General features: G+C 45.9%; 6 protein-coding genes across 7 annotated transcripts; 3 read left to right on the top strand and 3 right to left on the bottom strand.

Annotated features, from left to right (window-relative positions):
* The first annotated feature begins 496 nt into the window (after positions 1 to 496).
* LOC128723805 (histone-lysine N-methyltransferase eggless-like) lies at positions 497 to 2,559 on the top strand. Its single transcript, XM_053817570.1, has 2 exons — positions 497 to 2,120; positions 2,206 to 2,559. Exons 1-2 carry the CDS (start codon positions 497 to 499, stop codon positions 2,403 to 2,405), a joined length of 1,824 nt encoding a protein of 607 aa, XP_053673545.1. The 3' UTR covers positions 2,406 to 2,559.
* Positions 2,560 to 2,684: 125 nt separating this feature from the next.
* LOC128722938 (MTRF1L release factor glutamine methyltransferase) lies at positions 2,685 to 3,953 on the bottom strand. The gene is made up of 2 exons (XM_053816632.1): positions 3,405 to 3,953; positions 2,685 to 3,343 (listed from the first exon to the last, which is right to left on the bottom strand). The coding sequence occupies exons 1-2, from the start codon at positions 3,951 to 3,953 to the stop codon at positions 2,882 to 2,884; spliced, it is 1,011 nt and encodes a 336-aa protein (XP_053672607.1). The 3' UTR covers positions 2,685 to 2,881.
* A 453-nt stretch (positions 3,954 to 4,406) lies between these two features.
* LOC128726483 (protein C10) lies at positions 4,407 to 4,757 on the top strand. The gene has a single exon (XM_053820295.1). The coding sequence runs from the start codon at positions 4,407 to 4,409 to the stop codon at positions 4,755 to 4,757; it is 351 nt and encodes a 116-aa protein (XP_053676270.1).
* A 412-nt stretch (positions 4,758 to 5,169) lies between these two features.
* On the bottom strand, positions 5,170 to 8,087 carry LOC128723220 (FAS-associated factor 2). Its single transcript, XM_053816938.1, has 3 exons — positions 7,648 to 8,087; positions 6,233 to 7,580; positions 5,170 to 6,169 (listed from the first exon to the last, which is right to left on the bottom strand). Exons 2-3 carry the CDS (start codon positions 7,379 to 7,381, stop codon positions 5,999 to 6,001), a joined length of 1,320 nt encoding a protein of 439 aa, XP_053672913.1. The 5' UTR covers positions 7,382 to 7,580; positions 7,648 to 8,087; the 3' UTR covers positions 5,170 to 5,998.
* A 1,709-nt stretch (positions 8,088 to 9,796) lies between these two features.
* Positions 9,797 to 10,558, top strand: LOC128723806 (uncharacterized). The gene is made up of 3 exons (XM_053817571.1): positions 9,797 to 9,868; positions 9,961 to 10,299; positions 10,388 to 10,558. The coding sequence occupies exons 1-3, from the start codon at positions 9,797 to 9,799 to the stop codon at positions 10,556 to 10,558; spliced, it is 582 nt and encodes a 193-aa protein (XP_053673546.1).
* Positions 10,559 to 11,149: 591 nt separating this feature from the next.
* On the bottom strand, positions 11,150 to 15,026 carry LOC128726335 (dihydrolipoyllysine-residue acetyltransferase component of pyruvate dehydrogenase complex, mitochondrial). Of its 2 annotated transcripts, none has more exons than XM_053820139.1 (7): positions 14,916 to 15,026; positions 14,631 to 14,823; positions 13,899 to 14,086; positions 13,234 to 13,623; positions 12,430 to 13,063; positions 12,187 to 12,344; positions 11,150 to 12,103 (listed from the first exon to the last, which is right to left on the bottom strand). In XM_053820139.1, exons 2-6 carry the CDS (start codon positions 14,759 to 14,761, stop codon positions 12,215 to 12,217), a joined length of 1,473 nt encoding a protein of 490 aa, XP_053676114.1. In that variant the 5' UTR covers positions 14,762 to 14,823; positions 14,916 to 15,026; the 3' UTR covers positions 11,150 to 12,103; positions 12,187 to 12,214. The 2 variants fall into 2 exon arrangements, with proteins under 2 accessions (XP_053676114.1, XP_053676113.1); XM_053820138.1 differs by having other exon boundaries at positions 12,430 to 13,111.
* Between the last annotated feature and the right edge of the window lie 3,982 nt (positions 15,027 to 19,008).

Genomic DNA, 19,008 nt, shown 5'->3' on the forward strand with positions numbered 1-19,008 from the left:
GATTGAATGCACGGTTATTGAAGAAATTTTTCGACATACGTCCGTAAGTTGATAACATAAGATATAATTTAGTGAACATTAATTTGAGATTACAACCTAATTCCAGTATTCGTCTTACAATGTGCGCTATTTGAATAACGTGAACCCCGGGTTGCACATATTATCGGCGCGGCATCTTGCTTATAAAGAAATGCCCAATGTAAAACTTAAGCTCGGTACACGTGTCATTGCTAAGATAAATCCCAAGAATAGTGTCGATAATATTGACGGTGATAAAGCTTCCCATGCTTTTTATGTGGGCACCGTAATTGAGTCGTTGAGCAACTACAACAACCATCGGTATCTCATTCTCTTCGATTCCGGTCATACATTCTATGTGCCCTTCACGGAGGTTAGAGTAGTATGCAATCAATCAAAGCATGTTTGGGAGGACGTCCATCCGCATTCGAAAAGATTCATTAAATCCTACATGCAAACTAGCGGAACATTGAGACCGATGGTGCAGGTAAAACGTGGACAACGTTTAACAGTGGAGATTGATGAGAAATGGTATCACAGCACCGTAGTCGGAGTAGACTGTAGTATGGTACAGCTATACTTTCCGGTTCTCAACCGATATGAGTGGATTTATCGAGGATCAACACGACTCGGTCCTTTGTACCTTGGAGTAAATACCTCCGCTGTGCCGACAAATAAGTTTTCAAAGTTTCAGAAACGAAACGTGCCCTCGATCGAGTATATTACTATCGAAGATGACGAGAATGAAGATAGTAATGTTTATGCAGCATATGTAAAGCCTGATACAACGCATTTTGCCAATTTGAAACAAGATCCTCAGGGCACGCAACATCGTGCCACCGCCAGAAAGAGTACTGCCAACCGCACAAACCACAACACTGTGGGTGCCATTTCGTTGAACCGTTCCACCATCTATATCGATTGTGACGTGGATCGATCCTTCGGGACTACGGTCAAATTTACGACTAAAAACTATCGGGGTCCGCTAAAATTCGTGAAACACGAGTGTAGCACCGAATGCCTCTATAACAATACAAAGGTTCTACGATCCTACAATTTGCTATCGCGACCACTCATCGTAGGCTGGGAGCGCCACCTATGCTCTGCTCAAAATCAAAAGAAGGAAGTTGTTGTTTACCGTGCACCTTGTGGCCGGCGATTGCGTTCTATGTACGAGGTTCACCGATTCTTACGCCAGACAAACTGCAGTCTCAGTGTGGAACATTTTGATTTCGATCCAGTAATAAGGGTACTGGCAACTTACAAATCTGAAAATTGTATTTTTGAAACTCCGGACATATCATTCGGCAAGGAAATCATGCCGATACAATGTGTGAATAACTACGATGACAAGACTCCCCCGCCGTGCGACTATTCTGCGGAGCGAATTCCTACTGAAGGTGTAAATCTGAACTTGGACAAAGAGTTTTTGTGTGGATGTGATTGCGAAGATGATTGCTTCGATAAAAGGAAATGTCAATGCTTTCAACTGACAATGAAAGGCGTAAAATCTCAAAATCCAAAGGCTAACATCGACGAGGTTGGATATGTATATAAGCGCCTAATGGAACCGGTAATAACGGGTATCTACGAATGCAACGTACAATGCAAATGTAACAAGAATAAATGCCTCAACCGTGTCGTACAGCATCCGCTTCAGACAAAGCTGCAGGTATTTAATACCAAAAACAAAGGATGGGGCATCCGCTGTCTAAACGACGTACCAAAAGGAAGTTTCATCTGCATTTATGCCGGTCAACTACTTACCGAGGAAGCTAGCAATCGTATTTGCATCAACGACAAAACAGGGGATGAGTACTTTGCTGATTTGGATTTTATTGAAACGATGGAAAACCTTAAAGAAGGTTACGAGACTGAAGCATATCGTAGTGAAGAAGAGTACGATGAGCCATCGAATACATACGAATCAGATGTATCGGAAGAATCGACAGAGAACATGACAATCACTTCGACGCAAGATTCGGATGAAGAGTATACCTCCAAAATCAAACCTACTAACATGGCCGTCAAGACACGCTCTCAACTTAAAAAGAATAGCACTACACAGCATTACACCCCATCTGTCGAAGATGAAAACGATGGTAAGCAATATCACTATTTTATTTATTTTTCAATCAGTAAGTGATTTAAAATTTCTAAACTAATTTAATATGACTATGTCTTCAGAAAGAGAATGCGTTGGCTTGATACCAAATTCTCAGATGGACAATAATGATGCCTTAGGTCCTGAAGATGGAAAGATTGTGAAGCTTCGTTCGCTTTTCGGCAAAAATGAACAAATGTGCGTGTTGGATGCCAAAAAATCTGGCAATCTTGGTCGATATTTTAACGTGAGTACATCTGTTTATTATTCCTTCAACAGTTAAGTCGCAAATTTACAACAATTTAACTTTTTTTCTCTTTTTTTCATGCGAATTTGAACGTAGCATTCGTGCGGGCCAAATCTGTTCGTCCAGAACGTGTTCGTTGATACCCACGATCTTCGTTTTCCTTGGGTGGCGTTCTTCTCAGATAGAAATATTGAAGCTGGCACAGAACTAACATGGCACTATAACTATGATGTGGGGTCCGTGAAGGGGAAAGTTCTAGTTTGCCACTGTGGAGACAAACGTTGCAAAGGACGATTGCTTTAAGTTCCTTCAAACGAAAGCACTGTTGTAACAGACAGTTAAAGTTGTTTTCCGTAACGCCATTAACGACCAATAAGAATGAATTTCTACCAATAGGGATGAGTTTTTAATTTGTAAGAATTACTAAAGCTTGGCTTATTTCTTAGTCAAAACACTTTATACATAAATATTCGTTTCTACAATGTTTCTGTTACAAAATAGAGATACATGAATTACAGCTTCACAATCTCAACAAACCGGTCCTTCTGAAATAGATCTTTATAAGATGACAAAAATCGTAATCCCATTAAATTACCGTGTTTCGAGAGAAACTCCTCAATCACCGGTGGATGAGTGCTATCGACTTCCAGCCAAAGGACACCATCCTTTGAGAGATGCTTGCTTGCTATCCGAAGAATAGCTTTTATCACAGTTAAGCCATCATTACCACCGTCCAACGCTCGTAGGTCCTCGTAGATTTTGATCTCCGGATCGAGCGTAGGAATAAGCATGGAAGGGACGTACGGAGGATTGCTGACGATCATATCGAACACGTGAGCGCTTAGTTCCGTTGGAATATTATCCACTATTTTATGCTTAAATATGCGCAACCGTTCCATCAAGCCGACCGAAACGGCGTTCTCTCGCGTCAGTTCACAAGCTAATCGACTCTGATCAACGGCAATAGCGGAGGCCTAGTCGTTCAGAAATAAACATGATTAAATTAACAGTAAATAGCATGTAGATTTGTTTTACCTTTGGGGCATGCTTTAGAAGCGACAGGCTGATTGCACCAGTCCCGCAGCCTATCTCGAGGAAGAGTGTTTCTTTTTGAGTATCCATTTGTTGCAGTATCAGCTCGACCAATTCCTCCGTCTCGGGTCGGGGAATAAATACCGGGGGTATCATTTTCAACGTCAAATCCCGAAAATCCCACTCGCGGATGATGTACTGTATTGGCATGCGTGCCAAGCGACATTCACAAAGCTCCTCGATTTTTGCCATCTGAATTTCGTTCAGCGAGGAATTCTGATGATGCCCCACGTCGGCTGGTCCCGAAAGCTCAAGCACGTGGGCTATAATGTTGGTAATGGAGGTTTCCGGTTCAGGAATGTTTGCCGACTCGAACCGTTTCATCCATTTCTCCTGAGTACCACGGACTGTTGCAGGAAATATAGTTTGAGTTGCGATCGAACCGGTGTAGCACATGTTTGATAAATCAAAGGAGCGTGGCTGAGCCACTCTTGAGAGAAGCGCTACTCCCAGCTTTGCAGCTGCTCGCGAAGACGATGATGAAAGCAACATTTTTAGCTTCTTAGGGTTAGTTGAGCTGGCCTAAAAGAAAAACAGATTCACTAGTTCGTTGGAGACGAACATCATCTTCACGCAATCGATTGAAATTCGTAATGTTTATGTTTTGACATCAGCTTTGTCAGAAAATATGTTGTCAGCGGTAGCCGATGAGGATGATGTGGATTGTGTTCGTCAAAGAAAACTAATTTTATTATTGATCCTGCAAGATTGACTTGGAACGTTCAAATTCAGCAAATATTGAGCGAAATTAATGAGAATTTATGTAGAAACATTGCTAAGGATATCTATAAAACATGATTTCTTCTTGCTTAGCTTAGTTACGTTGACAGCTCAACATTCAAAACAAATCGCAGGCAATCATATTTTCAAAGCGTAGATGAAAACAAACAAATCTTTTTATACGCCCTGTTCAAGCAACTAGCAGTCTTGTGTTTTCAAAAAACAATGGCATATCTATCAAATTTCAACTCCGAAACGGGCAAAACCATACTCGTGGACATTCTGAAGACGGTGAACCAAACGGAAAACTCGAAAAAACTTGCTGAAGCAAAAGCCAACTCGGGGAAGGAGATGATCAAAATGATGCAGTATGTCTTCCCTCTGGTGATGCAGATTCAGATCGAAGTTATCAAGGACTACGGATTTCCCGGAAGCCGCGAAGGTCTCGTACAGTTTGAACAAATCATCCGCGAGTTCGAACGCGAGGATGTTGACATCGCTCGTTTACGTGCCCAGATAAGATCAATCTATCTACCTCCTATCAACATCAACAGCACGAATGATGTTTTGATTTAGAAAGAGCATCAGCATTGAAGTGCGTATAGCTTATGCTGCATTTATGTAGTGCTGCATGTAAGACTGAATTTTAGCTGAACCCCGTCGAGAGCGGCATCTAATGAAACATGTAACTGCCAGGGTTATTGGGAAATTTAGTACGGTCTAATTTACAGTACACATGACCAGCCACGAAGTATTGATAGCTGATTAAATATTATTGACGTGTTCTTTTTTATTATAACACATTGTATCGATCTTAGACAGCTTTGCTATTGTAAGTAAACTTATTTACATTTATAATATATACATACGATAAATGAATTGCGCTTTTACATAGCGGCCAAATTATATTGCAGATATTATAAGTTAAAATAGAAATAAATCGGTTTTATTCATATGTTTCTTTTTTACATCCGTATGAAAAAAAATGAGGATTGACTCTTCTACGACATTTTGCGTCACAAAAAATTGAAACTAAACAAAAGGGAATACGAGCACCCAATTGAATTATTGACCAAAATGTTTGATTTTGTATTCGAACTGAATATACAAATTTTAGATCCGTTGAAGCAAAGATTAAGTATTCACAATTTCTTCCATTTGGTATTACACATTCGCCGCATGATGCTTCTACGACGGGCATAGATCGAATGGCTCGCTGTACTTAGCCGTTACGGTTCATATAGCTTGCGCATCGACGACACGCTTTGGAATTCCTATCTTTTTTTACACTTTTGGATTTGTCGTTTGCATTCAATACCACCCTCGTAATTATTCTCGAATATTGATACGCGTTCTGCCGAAACTGCACTGCCATACAATTATACTATAGGTGACTGCTGATGTTAGTGCTAGTTCCAAGAACAATGTTTGCGTACGCAGTACCCGCATGTACGACAAATCAAGCCAACCGAAATCATTCTTAAGCTAACAAATCGACTCCGGCTTATCACATGTCTGGCGACTGGCGTGCACCGTTCAGCTTGCAGAGAAACAAAACGATGTGCACTCACGCTCAAGCTACAACATATATTTTTTGTAGTTAATGGTTCAATGACTTCCACTTGCTTTGCGTGAGAAACTTTCAAGAGTTCAACAACCTCAGGGAAAACACACGAAAAGCCGACAGTTATTCAAAGGTCCACAATGCACCACCATCGTTCCCGACCGACGCCACTCGAAAAGCACGCAACTTTAGCTTACGATAGTCGTGGCAAATGTTAAGGTGCTCGTAATCCGCGCCTCAGCGTGATCACATACTACGCCTCCAGGTCGGCAACAAAGAGTACTTCGCGATTTTTAAGCCCGGACAGCAACAGCGTCGGGCCCGGCTCGTGTCCCGAACAATCCAGCACACGTTTGGGGAAATTTGTCGTCACTTCAAAGGAATCGGGCGCCTCCGGGTGACAAAAAATGAAGTTGTAAATATCCTGCCAAAAGAGAGAAACGAAAATCAGTTCGAAAGCTGGTGCTAGCTGCCAGGAGCCACCCACCCGCATAGTGTTGGTGTTGTGAAATCGTCTCTCTAACCGCAACCCGCTGGGAAGCTTGAAAACTATGCTGATCGCATCCGGCACACCAGCGTCCGGTTCCGAAGGCACTTGTTCGGCCAGATCAAGCTTTAACTGTTCGATGTCCTCCTTGCGCTGCTTCTCGGCCTGCTGTTCGGCCTCGATCGCAGCCTGGATGCGCATCGCTTCCTCCCGTTCCTGTTGCTTCCGGCGCTGCTTCTCCTGGTCTGCCTGCAGCGAACGCTGGTACGCTTCGTCCTGCTGTTGACGCAGCGTTTGCGTGAGATCCCGCTCCAACCGATCCTGGCGGGCCTGGTTTAGCCACACCTCGTTGTCGTTCACCACGATGTCCATCAGCCGGATCACCTCCTCGGGCGAACAGTCACCCTCGAGGCGCCCCATGATGATCATCTTGTTCGCCCGCATCCCAATGATGATGAGGGTCGGGTGCGTGCGCACACTGATCGATGTGGCCACGCGTTTGCCCTCGTGCGAGGCCATATCGCACGCCCAGAACAACATCCGCCGGTTGACGTACTCGATCACCTGCGGATCGGACATGGTCCCGCGGCAGAAGGCGACCGCCTCCGGTGTCGCCTCGGAATGCAGATAGACTAGCAGAAAGCGCAGCTCGTTCTTCGCGTCGTTCAACGCCTGCGAGTAGGTACCTTGGTAGAAAACGGGATGCTCCGAGTACTTCTCGTTGTACGTATCGATGAACCTTAGCACGTCTCCCAGCGGATCGGCCGGAATGCTTTCCTGATCCCGGAACATGCCCAGAATCGAAGACAGCAGCGACGAAAATGCACTATACCAGAAGTTGACCATGTAGTTGAACATGTACCTTATCACACCCGCGACACCGCTCGGTTCACGTGGGGGACTAGCTCGGGTGCTCGAGAAAACATGCTGCAAAAAGCGATCGTTTATGACGGCAGGTGCGCGGGATTCCGTCGCGTACGCCGACGGGCGGCCTTCTCTAATGTTTAAATGCTCCTGAAACGCCACCTCCAGGTCCCACTGGTGCCGTATCAGTATGTCGCGGCAAACGTTCATATCGTCCAGCCCCGTGATATCCTGAAACTGTAGCACCTTTTCCGTCTGCTCGTTCGATAAACCATCGTTATCCATGACGGTGCCGCCCGCAGGTGCAACTGGCTAGTATTCTCTGGGCTTCGCGTGGTCTTGCCACTGCTGTTCCACCTGTTCCAGAGCAATCGTCCTGCCCGTTGCCTGGAGATATCACCTGTGCTAACAAAGCCGCCTTAACACCGGAGCCCCCGCTTGTCGTTTCACTCGCCGTCCAGCGCCGTTTTGTGCGGTTGGTTTGCTGTACGATGAAACGAATAAGCTGATGAAACGATTGCTAAAAACGAGTTCACGATACGACCACCTACGTGTTATCAACTACGGATCCGCTGCTTCACCGTTGCCCCGAGACTCGACGCCAGATCAGTTTCCCCTTACGTAATGCCCACGCAAGGACTCCGTTGTCGCTTGTTCGCAACTCGAGGACAATGAAGCCACCGAGCATCCGAGAGCTCGCAAAGTGTTGCAATGTTCCTTCGTTTTAGGCGATTCCTATTCTCGGGCCCGATTAGCTCGTACGTTTACCTTCCAAAAGTGCAACTCCCGACTGACAGGTGTACGTACACAGGCAGAATGCAAATACCGTGATCGCTATTTATTGCCGCGTTCGAAGAGGGTTTCAAATTTTTCGCGATAAACAAAACAAGCGTAATGCAACAACGTACGGCGCGAGCTAAACCACTTTTCTTTCTTTCTTTTTTGGAAAATTACAGAAGCGATTTAGAAATTGCGTGCCTCCCCTTCTCCCATGATTGCTGTCAACCTAATGCCTACTTTGAACAGGGTTGGACCATTCGCACTATTTGGTGATTGAGCTGAAATGAGCTAAAGAAATTTAAAATATGCTTTATTTCTTTTGTCTTCATTCGTATGCAAAGCATTTCGTTTTATCGCAATACGTGCACATGATTGCGAGCATATGGTCATTTAAGTGCAATAGAATTTAGGTGGTAGCTATTTTTCGAATCTGCTTGAGGAATCATAAAAGCATCAAACAAGCAATCAGTATACAAATTATTTACAATTCTGTTTACATAATTTAACAAATTATGTTACAATGTACAGCGAATAGTATAAGAAAATATACTATACATTCGGTATAAACTTCTTCAAGCAATAGATGTACACACGATTCGTTGAGCACATGTGTTCGAAACATCAATGCGCGGTTGATAACCACAACGTCGTGCAAACTGAATAAAAAAATAAGAACTTGGACGAGCACTTTACGGGCAAAATATATCAAAATTTTACACAAAAGTAACAAGAGAGCACGTCAGCGAAGAGATAACAACAAGCGCGAACTGTTTTAAAAAAAAATGGACGTATAACGCAAACTGAGTGCCGCTGTACACTGTTGTATAAACCAGTCAATAAATGGCGCTGCTCAAACGCTTCGAGTAATGAAACATTTCAAACTCATGAAACATTAAATTCAAGCGTTCCAATTTTCGCTAAGTGTTTCAAGCGTTTTTTACAGCGTCATTTATGGGCTAGTTTTGAAAACTTTGTACAGAGGCACTCAATATCTGTTATACGGAGTGTATTTTCTGTAGTACAGTCTAAGCCTGACATTATCACCTCGTCGACCTGCGCTCCTATTACTATTGTGTAAAAGTTGGCTGTTTTGCCGGAAAAAGTTCACTCAGATTAATTTCTTGTTTAATTTATTTCTTTCACTGCGCATTTCGTTGAACATTTTGATCATGTTGAATTCGCCTAAATCTCGAGTACAGCTATTGATTGAATAATTCGCAATTATTTAATGAATTGTTGACAACTTTTTCGTGACACGTGTTCGTGAAGCACGTGCTGAAACTACTTTTGAAACGTGTTTTACTGAAATACATTGGATCCTTCAAGGCATAAGTTGTAACTATGCTTTATTGATGGCTCTCATTTGTTACATTAAACAGTTCGTAAAATAAGTAACGCAATGATACTTAAAGCTCTTGAACAGCTTAAAATAACATTCAAAACAGAACGAGACACAATGGGTAATGAAAACAATAAAGTATAGCTTTAAAACATGATTACAGTATGCTTGTTTTGACTCAGTATGCACACGGATAGTCTTTTGGAACATAATCACGTCCCAAAGAAGGCACACTTGCATTAATAACTTCATTGATCTTGATCGAGCCCCTAAACATCATTTCCCCAGTCGTACCACGTGTGAGCAAATTAGATAGAACGAATCATACGCAAATTACAGTCCCTTATCTATGGTAGCGTCATCGTTAACCCAAACGCCGATGCCAGACATACGCTCTGGGGAGCTCATGCATAGTCATTAAATGACTGTATTCGTTTTGAGCAAACCTAGCAAAACCGATCGAGCATACGCCTTGCAAGGAAACCATCAAGTTTGTATAAAACAGCGCGCTTCCTCATTTTCAAGATTCATTTCCAGCTTCAATTTCGGGCGGCAAGAAGTATTTATTTGTGGAAGGAAACATGATTGCCTGCAAGCGCAGCGTGTTATTTTTACTTGCAACATGTGCCTTATTAAAACTCTCGGAAGGCTTGGTAAGGATCGCCAGCAAAAGAGGCCAGTTTGTTCTTGTGAATTCGTCACTTACGAAGAGCAATTTTTTGCGCGGAATCTCACCTTTCCTTAGCGAGTCAACTTTACGATGTTTTCCAACTGCCAAGATGTGAAACTCCCGTACGATGAGATGCCGATATCGCTGGGAACGGTGAAGTACGATCGCGACAGTGAAGGAGTGTGCGATACGCTTCACGCTGAGTACGATGTCCGCGAAACATCCGACACCGTCGAGTGGGAGCTCATCCTTACGACCTACCAGTGTGAGCTGCAAAACGCGATCGTTTGTCTGGATAATCCCAAGGAGTACATCGAGCAAATGCACTGCGATCGGTTCCATTCCGATGAAACCGGACCGTGGCATTTCATTTCAAACTCAATGACTAATGGGGATCGCTGTGGAAGACGCACTGTAAGTGGCCAGGACAAAAAACATACTTTCACATCCCAAGCATGATCATCCTTCTACAAACACACACACGCTCATGGTTTCTTAACAGGGTCGCTTCAACCTGGACGCTGCCGTGTTGAAGATGAAGTACTTGGAGCAGTACATAGCGCAGGGCAAGGGAACCTATCGAATTCGGATGCTTTTCCACATTCCCGGCACCAACATGGATACGCTGAATGTGCGAGGATGTTGCGAGATGGATTTCGACGTGATCGATTGAGCTCTGGTATCCGTCCTATCGAACTGCGTAGCTTAGTGGCTGAAACTGTACACGTAACCACAGCAAATAAAACATTCGAGTATAATTTATTGGTAAAGGTTAAACAAACACTGTTATGTGAAATAAACTCCGCGAAAGGGGTTTTCCCGTGCCGAACCGAATATTTGAATTGAATATCACCGCGAGATTTGCTAAGCTCCATTTCCAACCATGTATTTGATTCTATATATTCAGGATAGTTTATAGTACATTTTATACGCTGCTTCGTAGAGTATGGTACTCGTTGTGACTAAGGTTCCGTTTCCGAATGCATCGGATCACAATTCAATTTTTGAAGATTCAAATACATTCCGAGGACTTATGGCCTTCTTGCGACAGACAGACAGATAGACAAACAAACAAGGTGGTGCGTTTACTACGGAAACATCAGGCATTGCGCGTTGCACATCGTGTGACCACATTTAGCTTATTGTCTTTTAATGACGAATTTTGACGGTTTCTCAGCGGCGACACACATGCGCACACGCGTACGTAGAAACTGTAAGGACGAACACATCTAGCATACCTGCAGATTTAGACAAATTGCCTAGCTGAGCCACGGTAACCAATAAATAAATTTGATTTATTCCTTGATGATTAAAATAATAATAGCGCGTAAAAGAAACTATACAATAAGATCTTGTTCAACAAGCGATCGTCGATCAATTCAACCAGTTTAGTTTAAAATTTCCATCCATAGCTTTCGGTGTCTTTTTTTCTTCCCCCGTGCATCATCCGGTTCGTCGCAAAGACCGACATTTTTAATGTTCTTATATAGGAAGATTTCCAATTCGAAAAATGCCTGCTCGGGCACCTCGGGGCGATTGTGCGCGCCGAATGGACGAAAGAGTAGAGCAGAGCAAGTTGTGTTGTGACGAGTTTGTCCGAAATCTATTCTTCTTTTTTTGTTTGGCTTCCCGCAAGGACGCTCCAACGAGCAGTTTGTAGTTTTGTGATGCTATTGTACGGCTTCTCTCGCTCTCTAGCTTGTGTGTATCGTTTCCCCTCGAACCCCCAGGATCGACCATTGCGATCGTTATGAGCGGAACGCATTCCTATTGTACAACTGTTTAACATTTCCCTATTGCCTACACTATGAACAGGTAATCGGTTACTTCCGGCAGCGATATCAGCTAAAAGTGACCTGCGTTATATGTTGTGTTCGTCAATCTCGGTATGGAACTATTACACTATTTGGTACAGGTGTGGGGGCCAGATCCTTCAAAAACGAGATGGAAATCAGTCCGGAGCGCTGGTCGACCTCCCCCGCTTTACCAATTTAGCACTGAATATCCTAAGGATGTGTGAGACGGCGTACGCGAGCGCACGGGGTGTGCAGTACTTTTGCAACTGAAGCGTCAATACTTTATCCATACTGACCGTACGAAGGTCTTTAGGCTACTATATCATCATGTTTCTACTCTTTCATTCATCTTTCAGCATGTTCCGTCAGCGCCCCTTAGATGTACATTTCGTTTCGTAACTTGGCGGTAAGGCGTGGAGGGCCTAAAAGAAAAGAGGATCGTAAGCTGTTCCCGAGCGACAGATGCGCTTGTATTTCGCGTGTGTGTCTGTTCTGGCGCATTTACCATCGTGTAGGAAGTTTTTACAAACGCTTTACAGCAACATGGAGTTGGGGTCTTCCAAGAATTGACGGAAGTACTGCAACCAGCGAGCACCAACTGCACCATCTACGGTGCGATGGTCACAGCTGAGTGTTACCGAGACGTAGTCACTTTCCTTGAAGCTGTCGGTGGGAGCAGGGAGAACGAAAAAAGAAACAGATCATTATTCCGCAAGCAGCTAATGCGCTAACAAAAAGCTGAAATTACCCCGCTTCCGAGTCCTTGTCAGGTACGAGACGCTTCTGAGTGCCACCGACGGCTAGGATACACGACTGCGGTGGATTGATGATGGCACAGAAATGGGTCACACCGAACATGCCAAGGTTTGACACGCTGAAAGTACCACCCTGGAACTCTTGCGGCTGCAGCTTGCCATCGCGCGCCTTTGCTGCCAGATTCTTCACGTCCTTGCTGATGTCGGCGATGCCTTTGCGATCGGCCGAAAACACGATCGGCGTGATCAGCCCACGGTCCGTCGATACGGCGACCGATACGTCGACGGCATCGAACTGCCGGATGACGGTGTCCATCCAGGCCGAGTTGGCTTCCGGCACTTTTCTGCACGCCATGGCAGCCGCTTTGATGACGAAATCGTTAATCGACACCTTCACGCCTTCCTTCTCCAGCTGTTTGTTGAAGCGAGCTCGCAACTTCGCCACCTGATCCATATTGACGTCCACCGTGAGGTAGTAGTGCGGAATGGTGGTCTTCGATTCGAGCAGTCGCTTCGCGATCACACCACGAATGTTCGACACCGGGATGTCCACGTAAGCCGCACCGGCAGGGATGGTGGGAGCCGCACCGACGGCAGCAGCTGCCGGAGCACCAGCCGCTTGCATACCTGCAAGATCCTTAGACGTTAGTGAACCGAACAGGCCGGATCCTTTACCTTTTGGATAGAGGAAAATGGAGAACGAACGAAATGCATGCGCGCGTTAGTCATGAAACCAAAGCTTTGTCTGTGGCATTATGGCATGTTTGGGGGGTTTCTTCTTCGTGTCCTGAACGTACCCTCTAGGCGCAAGCGCTGCTGCTCGGCCAGTTTTTTAGCCATCGGGCTGGCATAGACGCGAGGACCTCGCTGTTCCACTGCTGTCATGGGCTGAGGAGCAGCAGCAACCGGCGGAGGAGCAGCCACTGGCGGTGGAGTTGGTGCTGGCGGTGCAGCAGCCGGTGGTGGTGGAGCTGGTGCAGCGGCCGGTTTGGCTGGCGCCGCTCCTGTGTCCTTGTAATCCTTGAACGCTGCTACGTCCGCCTCGTTTTCCACGATGATGCAGACGAGTTTACCGATCGGGACGTCCTTTTGACCGGCGGCTACCAAAATCTTCGCCAGATAACCCTCTTCGGGTGTCTCGAAACCCATGGTCGCTTTATCGGTTTCGATTTCAGCCAGTAAATCGCCTACAACGAGTATTATGTTGGAACCGAGAGAAAGAGAAAAAGGGAAAAAATACACATAAGCTCATCAAACAAAAGCCAGGTTTCCTGTTTGCTGATAGTGGAATAAAAAAAAAGGCACATGAAGTGGATCGCACGGATCATGCGATAGATAAGGGCATTCGCGAGGGGCCCACAGCCCCATCCATGCCGTCAAGAGATGAAAGTCAGTTAGGTCATTCGTAATGCTGCGAACTTGCGCAGGGAACCAGTGCCGGGAAACGTAAACATCAACAGACCTTCATTCAGCTTGTCGCCTTCCTTTTTCTCCCAGCTGACGATGGTTCCCAGCTCCATGGTGGGCGATAGTGCCGGCAGCAGCACTTTCGAGTGTGCCGGGAAGCCGCTGCAATATCCTCGGACGAAATTCGTTCTCCATGCTGTCTGCTTGAAGTTGTTGCTTCCGTTGGACAAATTGTGCGAGTTTCTGTGGAGCAAACGGGAGAACCGCACACATTTAGAACCACCGATTCATGGCGCTGTTTTGCCCGGACACCCGGGATGGGAATGCGCAACTGCCACTTTCTACGGGGTTGCATCAGATGCGCTCGATCATCTTCACGTGTAACAACATCGCGAGCACTTACGTACGCCAATTGCATGCACTTAATCGAAACGATCTTCCGGCAAACATTCACTCGTCATCGTACGTACACAATCACTCCCCCTGCTGCACGATGACGTTTAGCAACCCTTATAAATCCACCCCCTTTCATCCCCTGGGGGCGCACGTTGGCGCCGATAGCAAGGCTGCTGAGATTACACAACATATCGAATATCTAGCCAAGGTCACGCTCCATTCATAACCAAAACAGTCTTTACGTTCCATTCCATTCTGTACCGGGTTGGGGTGACTCGAGTGGGGCATTTCCCTGCTGGAACCCCTCGCCGGCATCCGCTTAAAGCCGTGCAAAACAATTTCGGCGATATCTTTCGGGTTATGTAATCTGGACGAAATTCGGGACACGTACCTGCGGTGGCCGGAGGCAGTTCGTTTGGCACACTCACTGCTGAAAGCACGCACGGCCGTGCCCTTCAGTGCCTTGCGGACCGAGCCCTGAAGCAGGAAATTCTCGTTTCGTACGATGATTGTTCGTAACATTTTATGCAGTATCCCAATCGCTTCTTGCTGCACACTGCTGACAAGACGGAGTGCGGCTCTCTCTGTTGAATACAAACGAAACAGGCTGGTTAATGGACGCCCGAAATGCGAACCCTGGGCCCTTTTCCGGACCGGTGGTTTACGAGAAACGTACGGCTATTGTTGATGCGGCACTGGATGCTGCTGGAAGGGATTCAATTCGAGATTTTCGGTCAACTTTTCACTTTTCGACCGACCGCGACCTTAACTCGTCCGTCGTTCAGAAATGTCAATCGAATCTGTCAGAATGCAGCCAAACAAGTACGCGAGCAAAATACGCTGGCCCAACCTTATGTTTTGAACGTGCTTTAATTCATACTTAATTCATAAGCAATTCATTAATTTATATTATATTTCCTTGCTTTAAGTTATTCACAAAAGGCTTTGACTCAAACATAATCGATTAAGGCTAAGAAATGTGGTGTGGAATATAAAATTCTGAAAAATACACGGAAAATCCTGTGTTAGAGTATCTCAAGCCGATCAAAACGAATAGAAATATAATTTGTAAATTGTAGATGATTGAACGCTTATTGGTATTCAAGTTTTTACAATAATGTTTGCTTATTAGATTTTTCAATAGATTTCACTAAACATTCAAAAAGACGAAAAGCCATGGCAGCAACCTTTTTGCTATAAAACTGGTGTTTTGTGGGGATGTGCAGGAATTTTTTGCTCCTATCAGATCCAGCAAGGATTTATATGTACACGCGATTTGCCTATCAATCATATTCGAGTAAATATCCTTTATGGAATATGCCGAATATTACTACATTTTCATGCATAAAGAATGCTCAAGATTTGTCTTAAAATAGTTATAAGAAATATGTGAGTTTATGGCGTCCCACTAGAAAATGCTGCAAATACTTTCAAGCACTTTTCCTTTTCAGATTTCCACTTTTCAGATTTTTTTATAAATAAATAGCTTAAATTATGTTTAAAGATTGGCACATGAAAAAATTGCAAAATTAGTTCGTTTTATTAACCGGCAGATCGTTTATTTGACGCTGGCTTTGGAAAATCGTGAACAAATGTTATTGAACTAGCCAACTCAATGTTCAATGTTGCAATATACATACACTTTCATATTAAATTTCTCGATGCTTTATGAATTATGTGTTTGCAGTTATGATGGAAATCCTCTATAGAATCATGAAACCATACGTGTGCAAGCGCAACAGAGCACCATTTTGAAATCCCGTGGATCCGTACAAAGGGTGTAACGGACAAATCCTTTTTTTCGATTTTCCTGATTAAGTTGTTAATACAACTCATCCTTTATACCAGCTCAAAAATGCACAAGAAAGGTGCAACGAACCAGGAAAAGAGCCTCCCAAAAAACGGCCGCCAACATTAACCACGAAATCTGGACGGTTTTAGCCGAATCCAATTCGGGCACATTCCTGCGTCACGCGGACCGCGCACTTAAGCCAATCGAACACGTTGCCGACCGCCGTGAGGTGGAGCCGGGACACCAAATTACTCCGCCTCTATATTAGTGGGCCCCCAAGGGTCCCTAACTTATTGTTATTGCCATTATCCCAGACATCCTTTCGCGCGCTCACCGCCCCAACAACGTCCACCCAGGCCGCGGGACTCGCGGGTGGGGACTTTAATGCTCTTGCGCTTTCAGCTTCTTTGCTTCCTTGATTATAGCGTTCGCAGCTTTCCGAAGCTTTTCTCTCGCCGCACCCAGCCACGGTCACGATGTTTGATTTATCAATCGGTTTCCCCCGGGAACGCGGATCGGTTTTGTGTGCCCGGGTGGCGGTTTTGCGCTTCGGTTCGATCAAAATACCAGCAATTCGTTATTTACTGCCATTTATGTGTGCGTCCCTTCGTACGTGGCCGATTGCGGTCATTGGCGAATGGAGTGGGTCTCTATTGCGCTGAATTAGTCGCGTGGAAATTGCTCTTGTGCCCGCTCAAACCACTAGTACTCGATGGGTTAATTTAACCCTCGAAAACTGGCGACTTACCTTACATGCGGAAAAGCAGGAAAAACGAACGTTAAAGCGTTCGAAGCTGCTGCGGGATCCTCAAAAGCCGCCAAACCCCCGGGGTTGGGTCCGTGCACACGTACACGCAACAGAACGGCCCACCCCAAATTCGGCGCTTGAACCGCTCCCAGGCTCCGAAATGCCCGAGAAGCTCCCTCGAAAGGAAGCGCTCACTGGCCGTCCTTATCTTGTTCGGCGGCTTCCACCCCATTGCGCCCTTTTTTCACCCCTTTTTCCCAATCGTGCCATCTCGCTCTCGGACCGCTGGCATCTCCAGCCACAGGCAAGGGCTCTGCCTTCCCGAATTCCAACACCCCGCACTGAACTTTATCTCTCGTTCACTCTAAAGCTCTCTCTCTCTCTCTCTCTCTCTCTGTCGGTCGCTCCCCTTTCGAGGGAAGCGTTTTCTTGGGGCGTATCCCCTCGCTCGCTCGCACACACGCCAGAGCCCCAACGCAGAGACGTTAGAGACACTACCGTGCATTTCCCACGGTGTTCCCGGGCGGGTTTTATATAAATTTTTGTTTCCCTTTTTTTGCTACGTTCGCCCACCCCTTGCGGGTTCCACCCACCACACGGACCAGCCCGCCCGGCAGGATCCCATGTGCCCAGAAGGGGGTTGGGGTTGGCCTCCTTTGGCCGCACATTTCGCCGTTCGTTCGGTCGATCGGTGCTTATGCAAAACGGCGGACCAGAACGTCGCAGAATTTCGCCTCCAGGTCGGTGTTGCGTCTTTCCAGCGCGAAATAAACGGTCGATTACTGCCGTGGGAGGGCTCTCTATCTCTCTCTGTCTCGCTTCTTCTCATTTTCTGAGTGGAAAATAACCGCCGTGTGCGTTTCGCGATGGTGCCATTTCGCGGATCCACGGACGGAAATCAAACGCGACTCGAATCTGCGCCACTGCAAGTCGCGATCGCCCCTGGGAAGGATCCTGCGTCCTGGGGCTGGTTGTGCATGTGGTGGAGGCTCAGTTGAGCCCTCGCCGACGCAAATCGGTTGGACTCCGTTTGCTGGGAGCTGGGGCAGGGCCCGTGACCCTTTCTCAGGTACCCACTCGTGGTTCGCTCGTACCCGGCAGTGGCGTCGATTGTTGCGCCGTGTACAGCGCGTGTACATCGCGAAACGAAATTCCAACGAATGCCTTACCGTATATGGCCGGTGGAGCGTTAAATTAAAATGTGCGATCTCACGGTTGCGTGTGGCTGCGGCGAGATAACGCTGACAAAACGTTTACATAGCGTGCCCTTTTTCGGCGGGCCGCAGCGTGATTCATCGCGATCGAGGCCGCCAGCGGGAAGAGAAAAATCGCACACTAACATGTTCGGTGACATGCCTGAAAACCTTTCTTGGGAGGGGTGCGATGAAGGGCGAATGAAGGCACTGCAACGATCGGGTCTAAATTTTCAACAATCATTTATCCCAACTGCGACCATTTATGGGTAGCTTTGTACTGTTTTAAGCAAGCAATTTTCTTTAAATTTCAATTTCTATCTAAGCATGAAAATTAATCCTTCGCTCACGCGATCATAAGCTGCAAGGATCACGCATGATAATTAATATTGCTTTCCAATATCGTCTATTTTTCCCACTCTCCAGTGCGCCAACTCGCACGTACCACCTTAAACACCGATTGGAATAACACACGAGCCTGTAAGCGATATTTAATAACGGGTCAATTATGTTGTAATGCTCACCAATTTGCAGCACCCTAATTGTGTGTGGTATTGCGCCCATTATAAGGTGAGTAATTTTTAATCATTTCCAGCTCCGCCCTCACGTCTAGCGACGGCTAGATTACTTACCGCCGTGAAGCGTCATCAAAGCGGCATCGGAGGATGATTTTTAGAGAGATTTTTCCTCCATCGATCCTCAAACAAAACTCCCACCACGCGGGGGAGCGTTAGAAACCCCCCTAAAAGTGATGAGCAACGGAGCTGTTTTTGTTCGCTTTCTCGCAGATGACGACTGAACGGGAATAAGATGAATGTGACCGCGGGTATCGTTAATGCGAAATGAAACCACTGGCCTTTTGGCAGCCCCCTCGGGGGTCACTCTTCCTTGTGATTACAGGACCCGAAGGCGCCCGTTCGCACCCCAACCAAGGGCTGTCGAGGTTATTTGGTCTGCAAAGGGGGCGAAAAAAAAAGCTCCCCACGACAGAACACAAATAACACACGGGGCAGCAAAACAAACGGGAGACTAATTT

This window comes from Anopheles nili, chromosome 3, assembly GCF_943737925.1.
Source record: "Anopheles nili chromosome 3, idAnoNiliSN_F5_01, whole genome shotgun sequence".
NCBI lineage: Eukaryota > Metazoa > Arthropoda > Insecta > Diptera > Culicidae > Anopheles > Anopheles nili.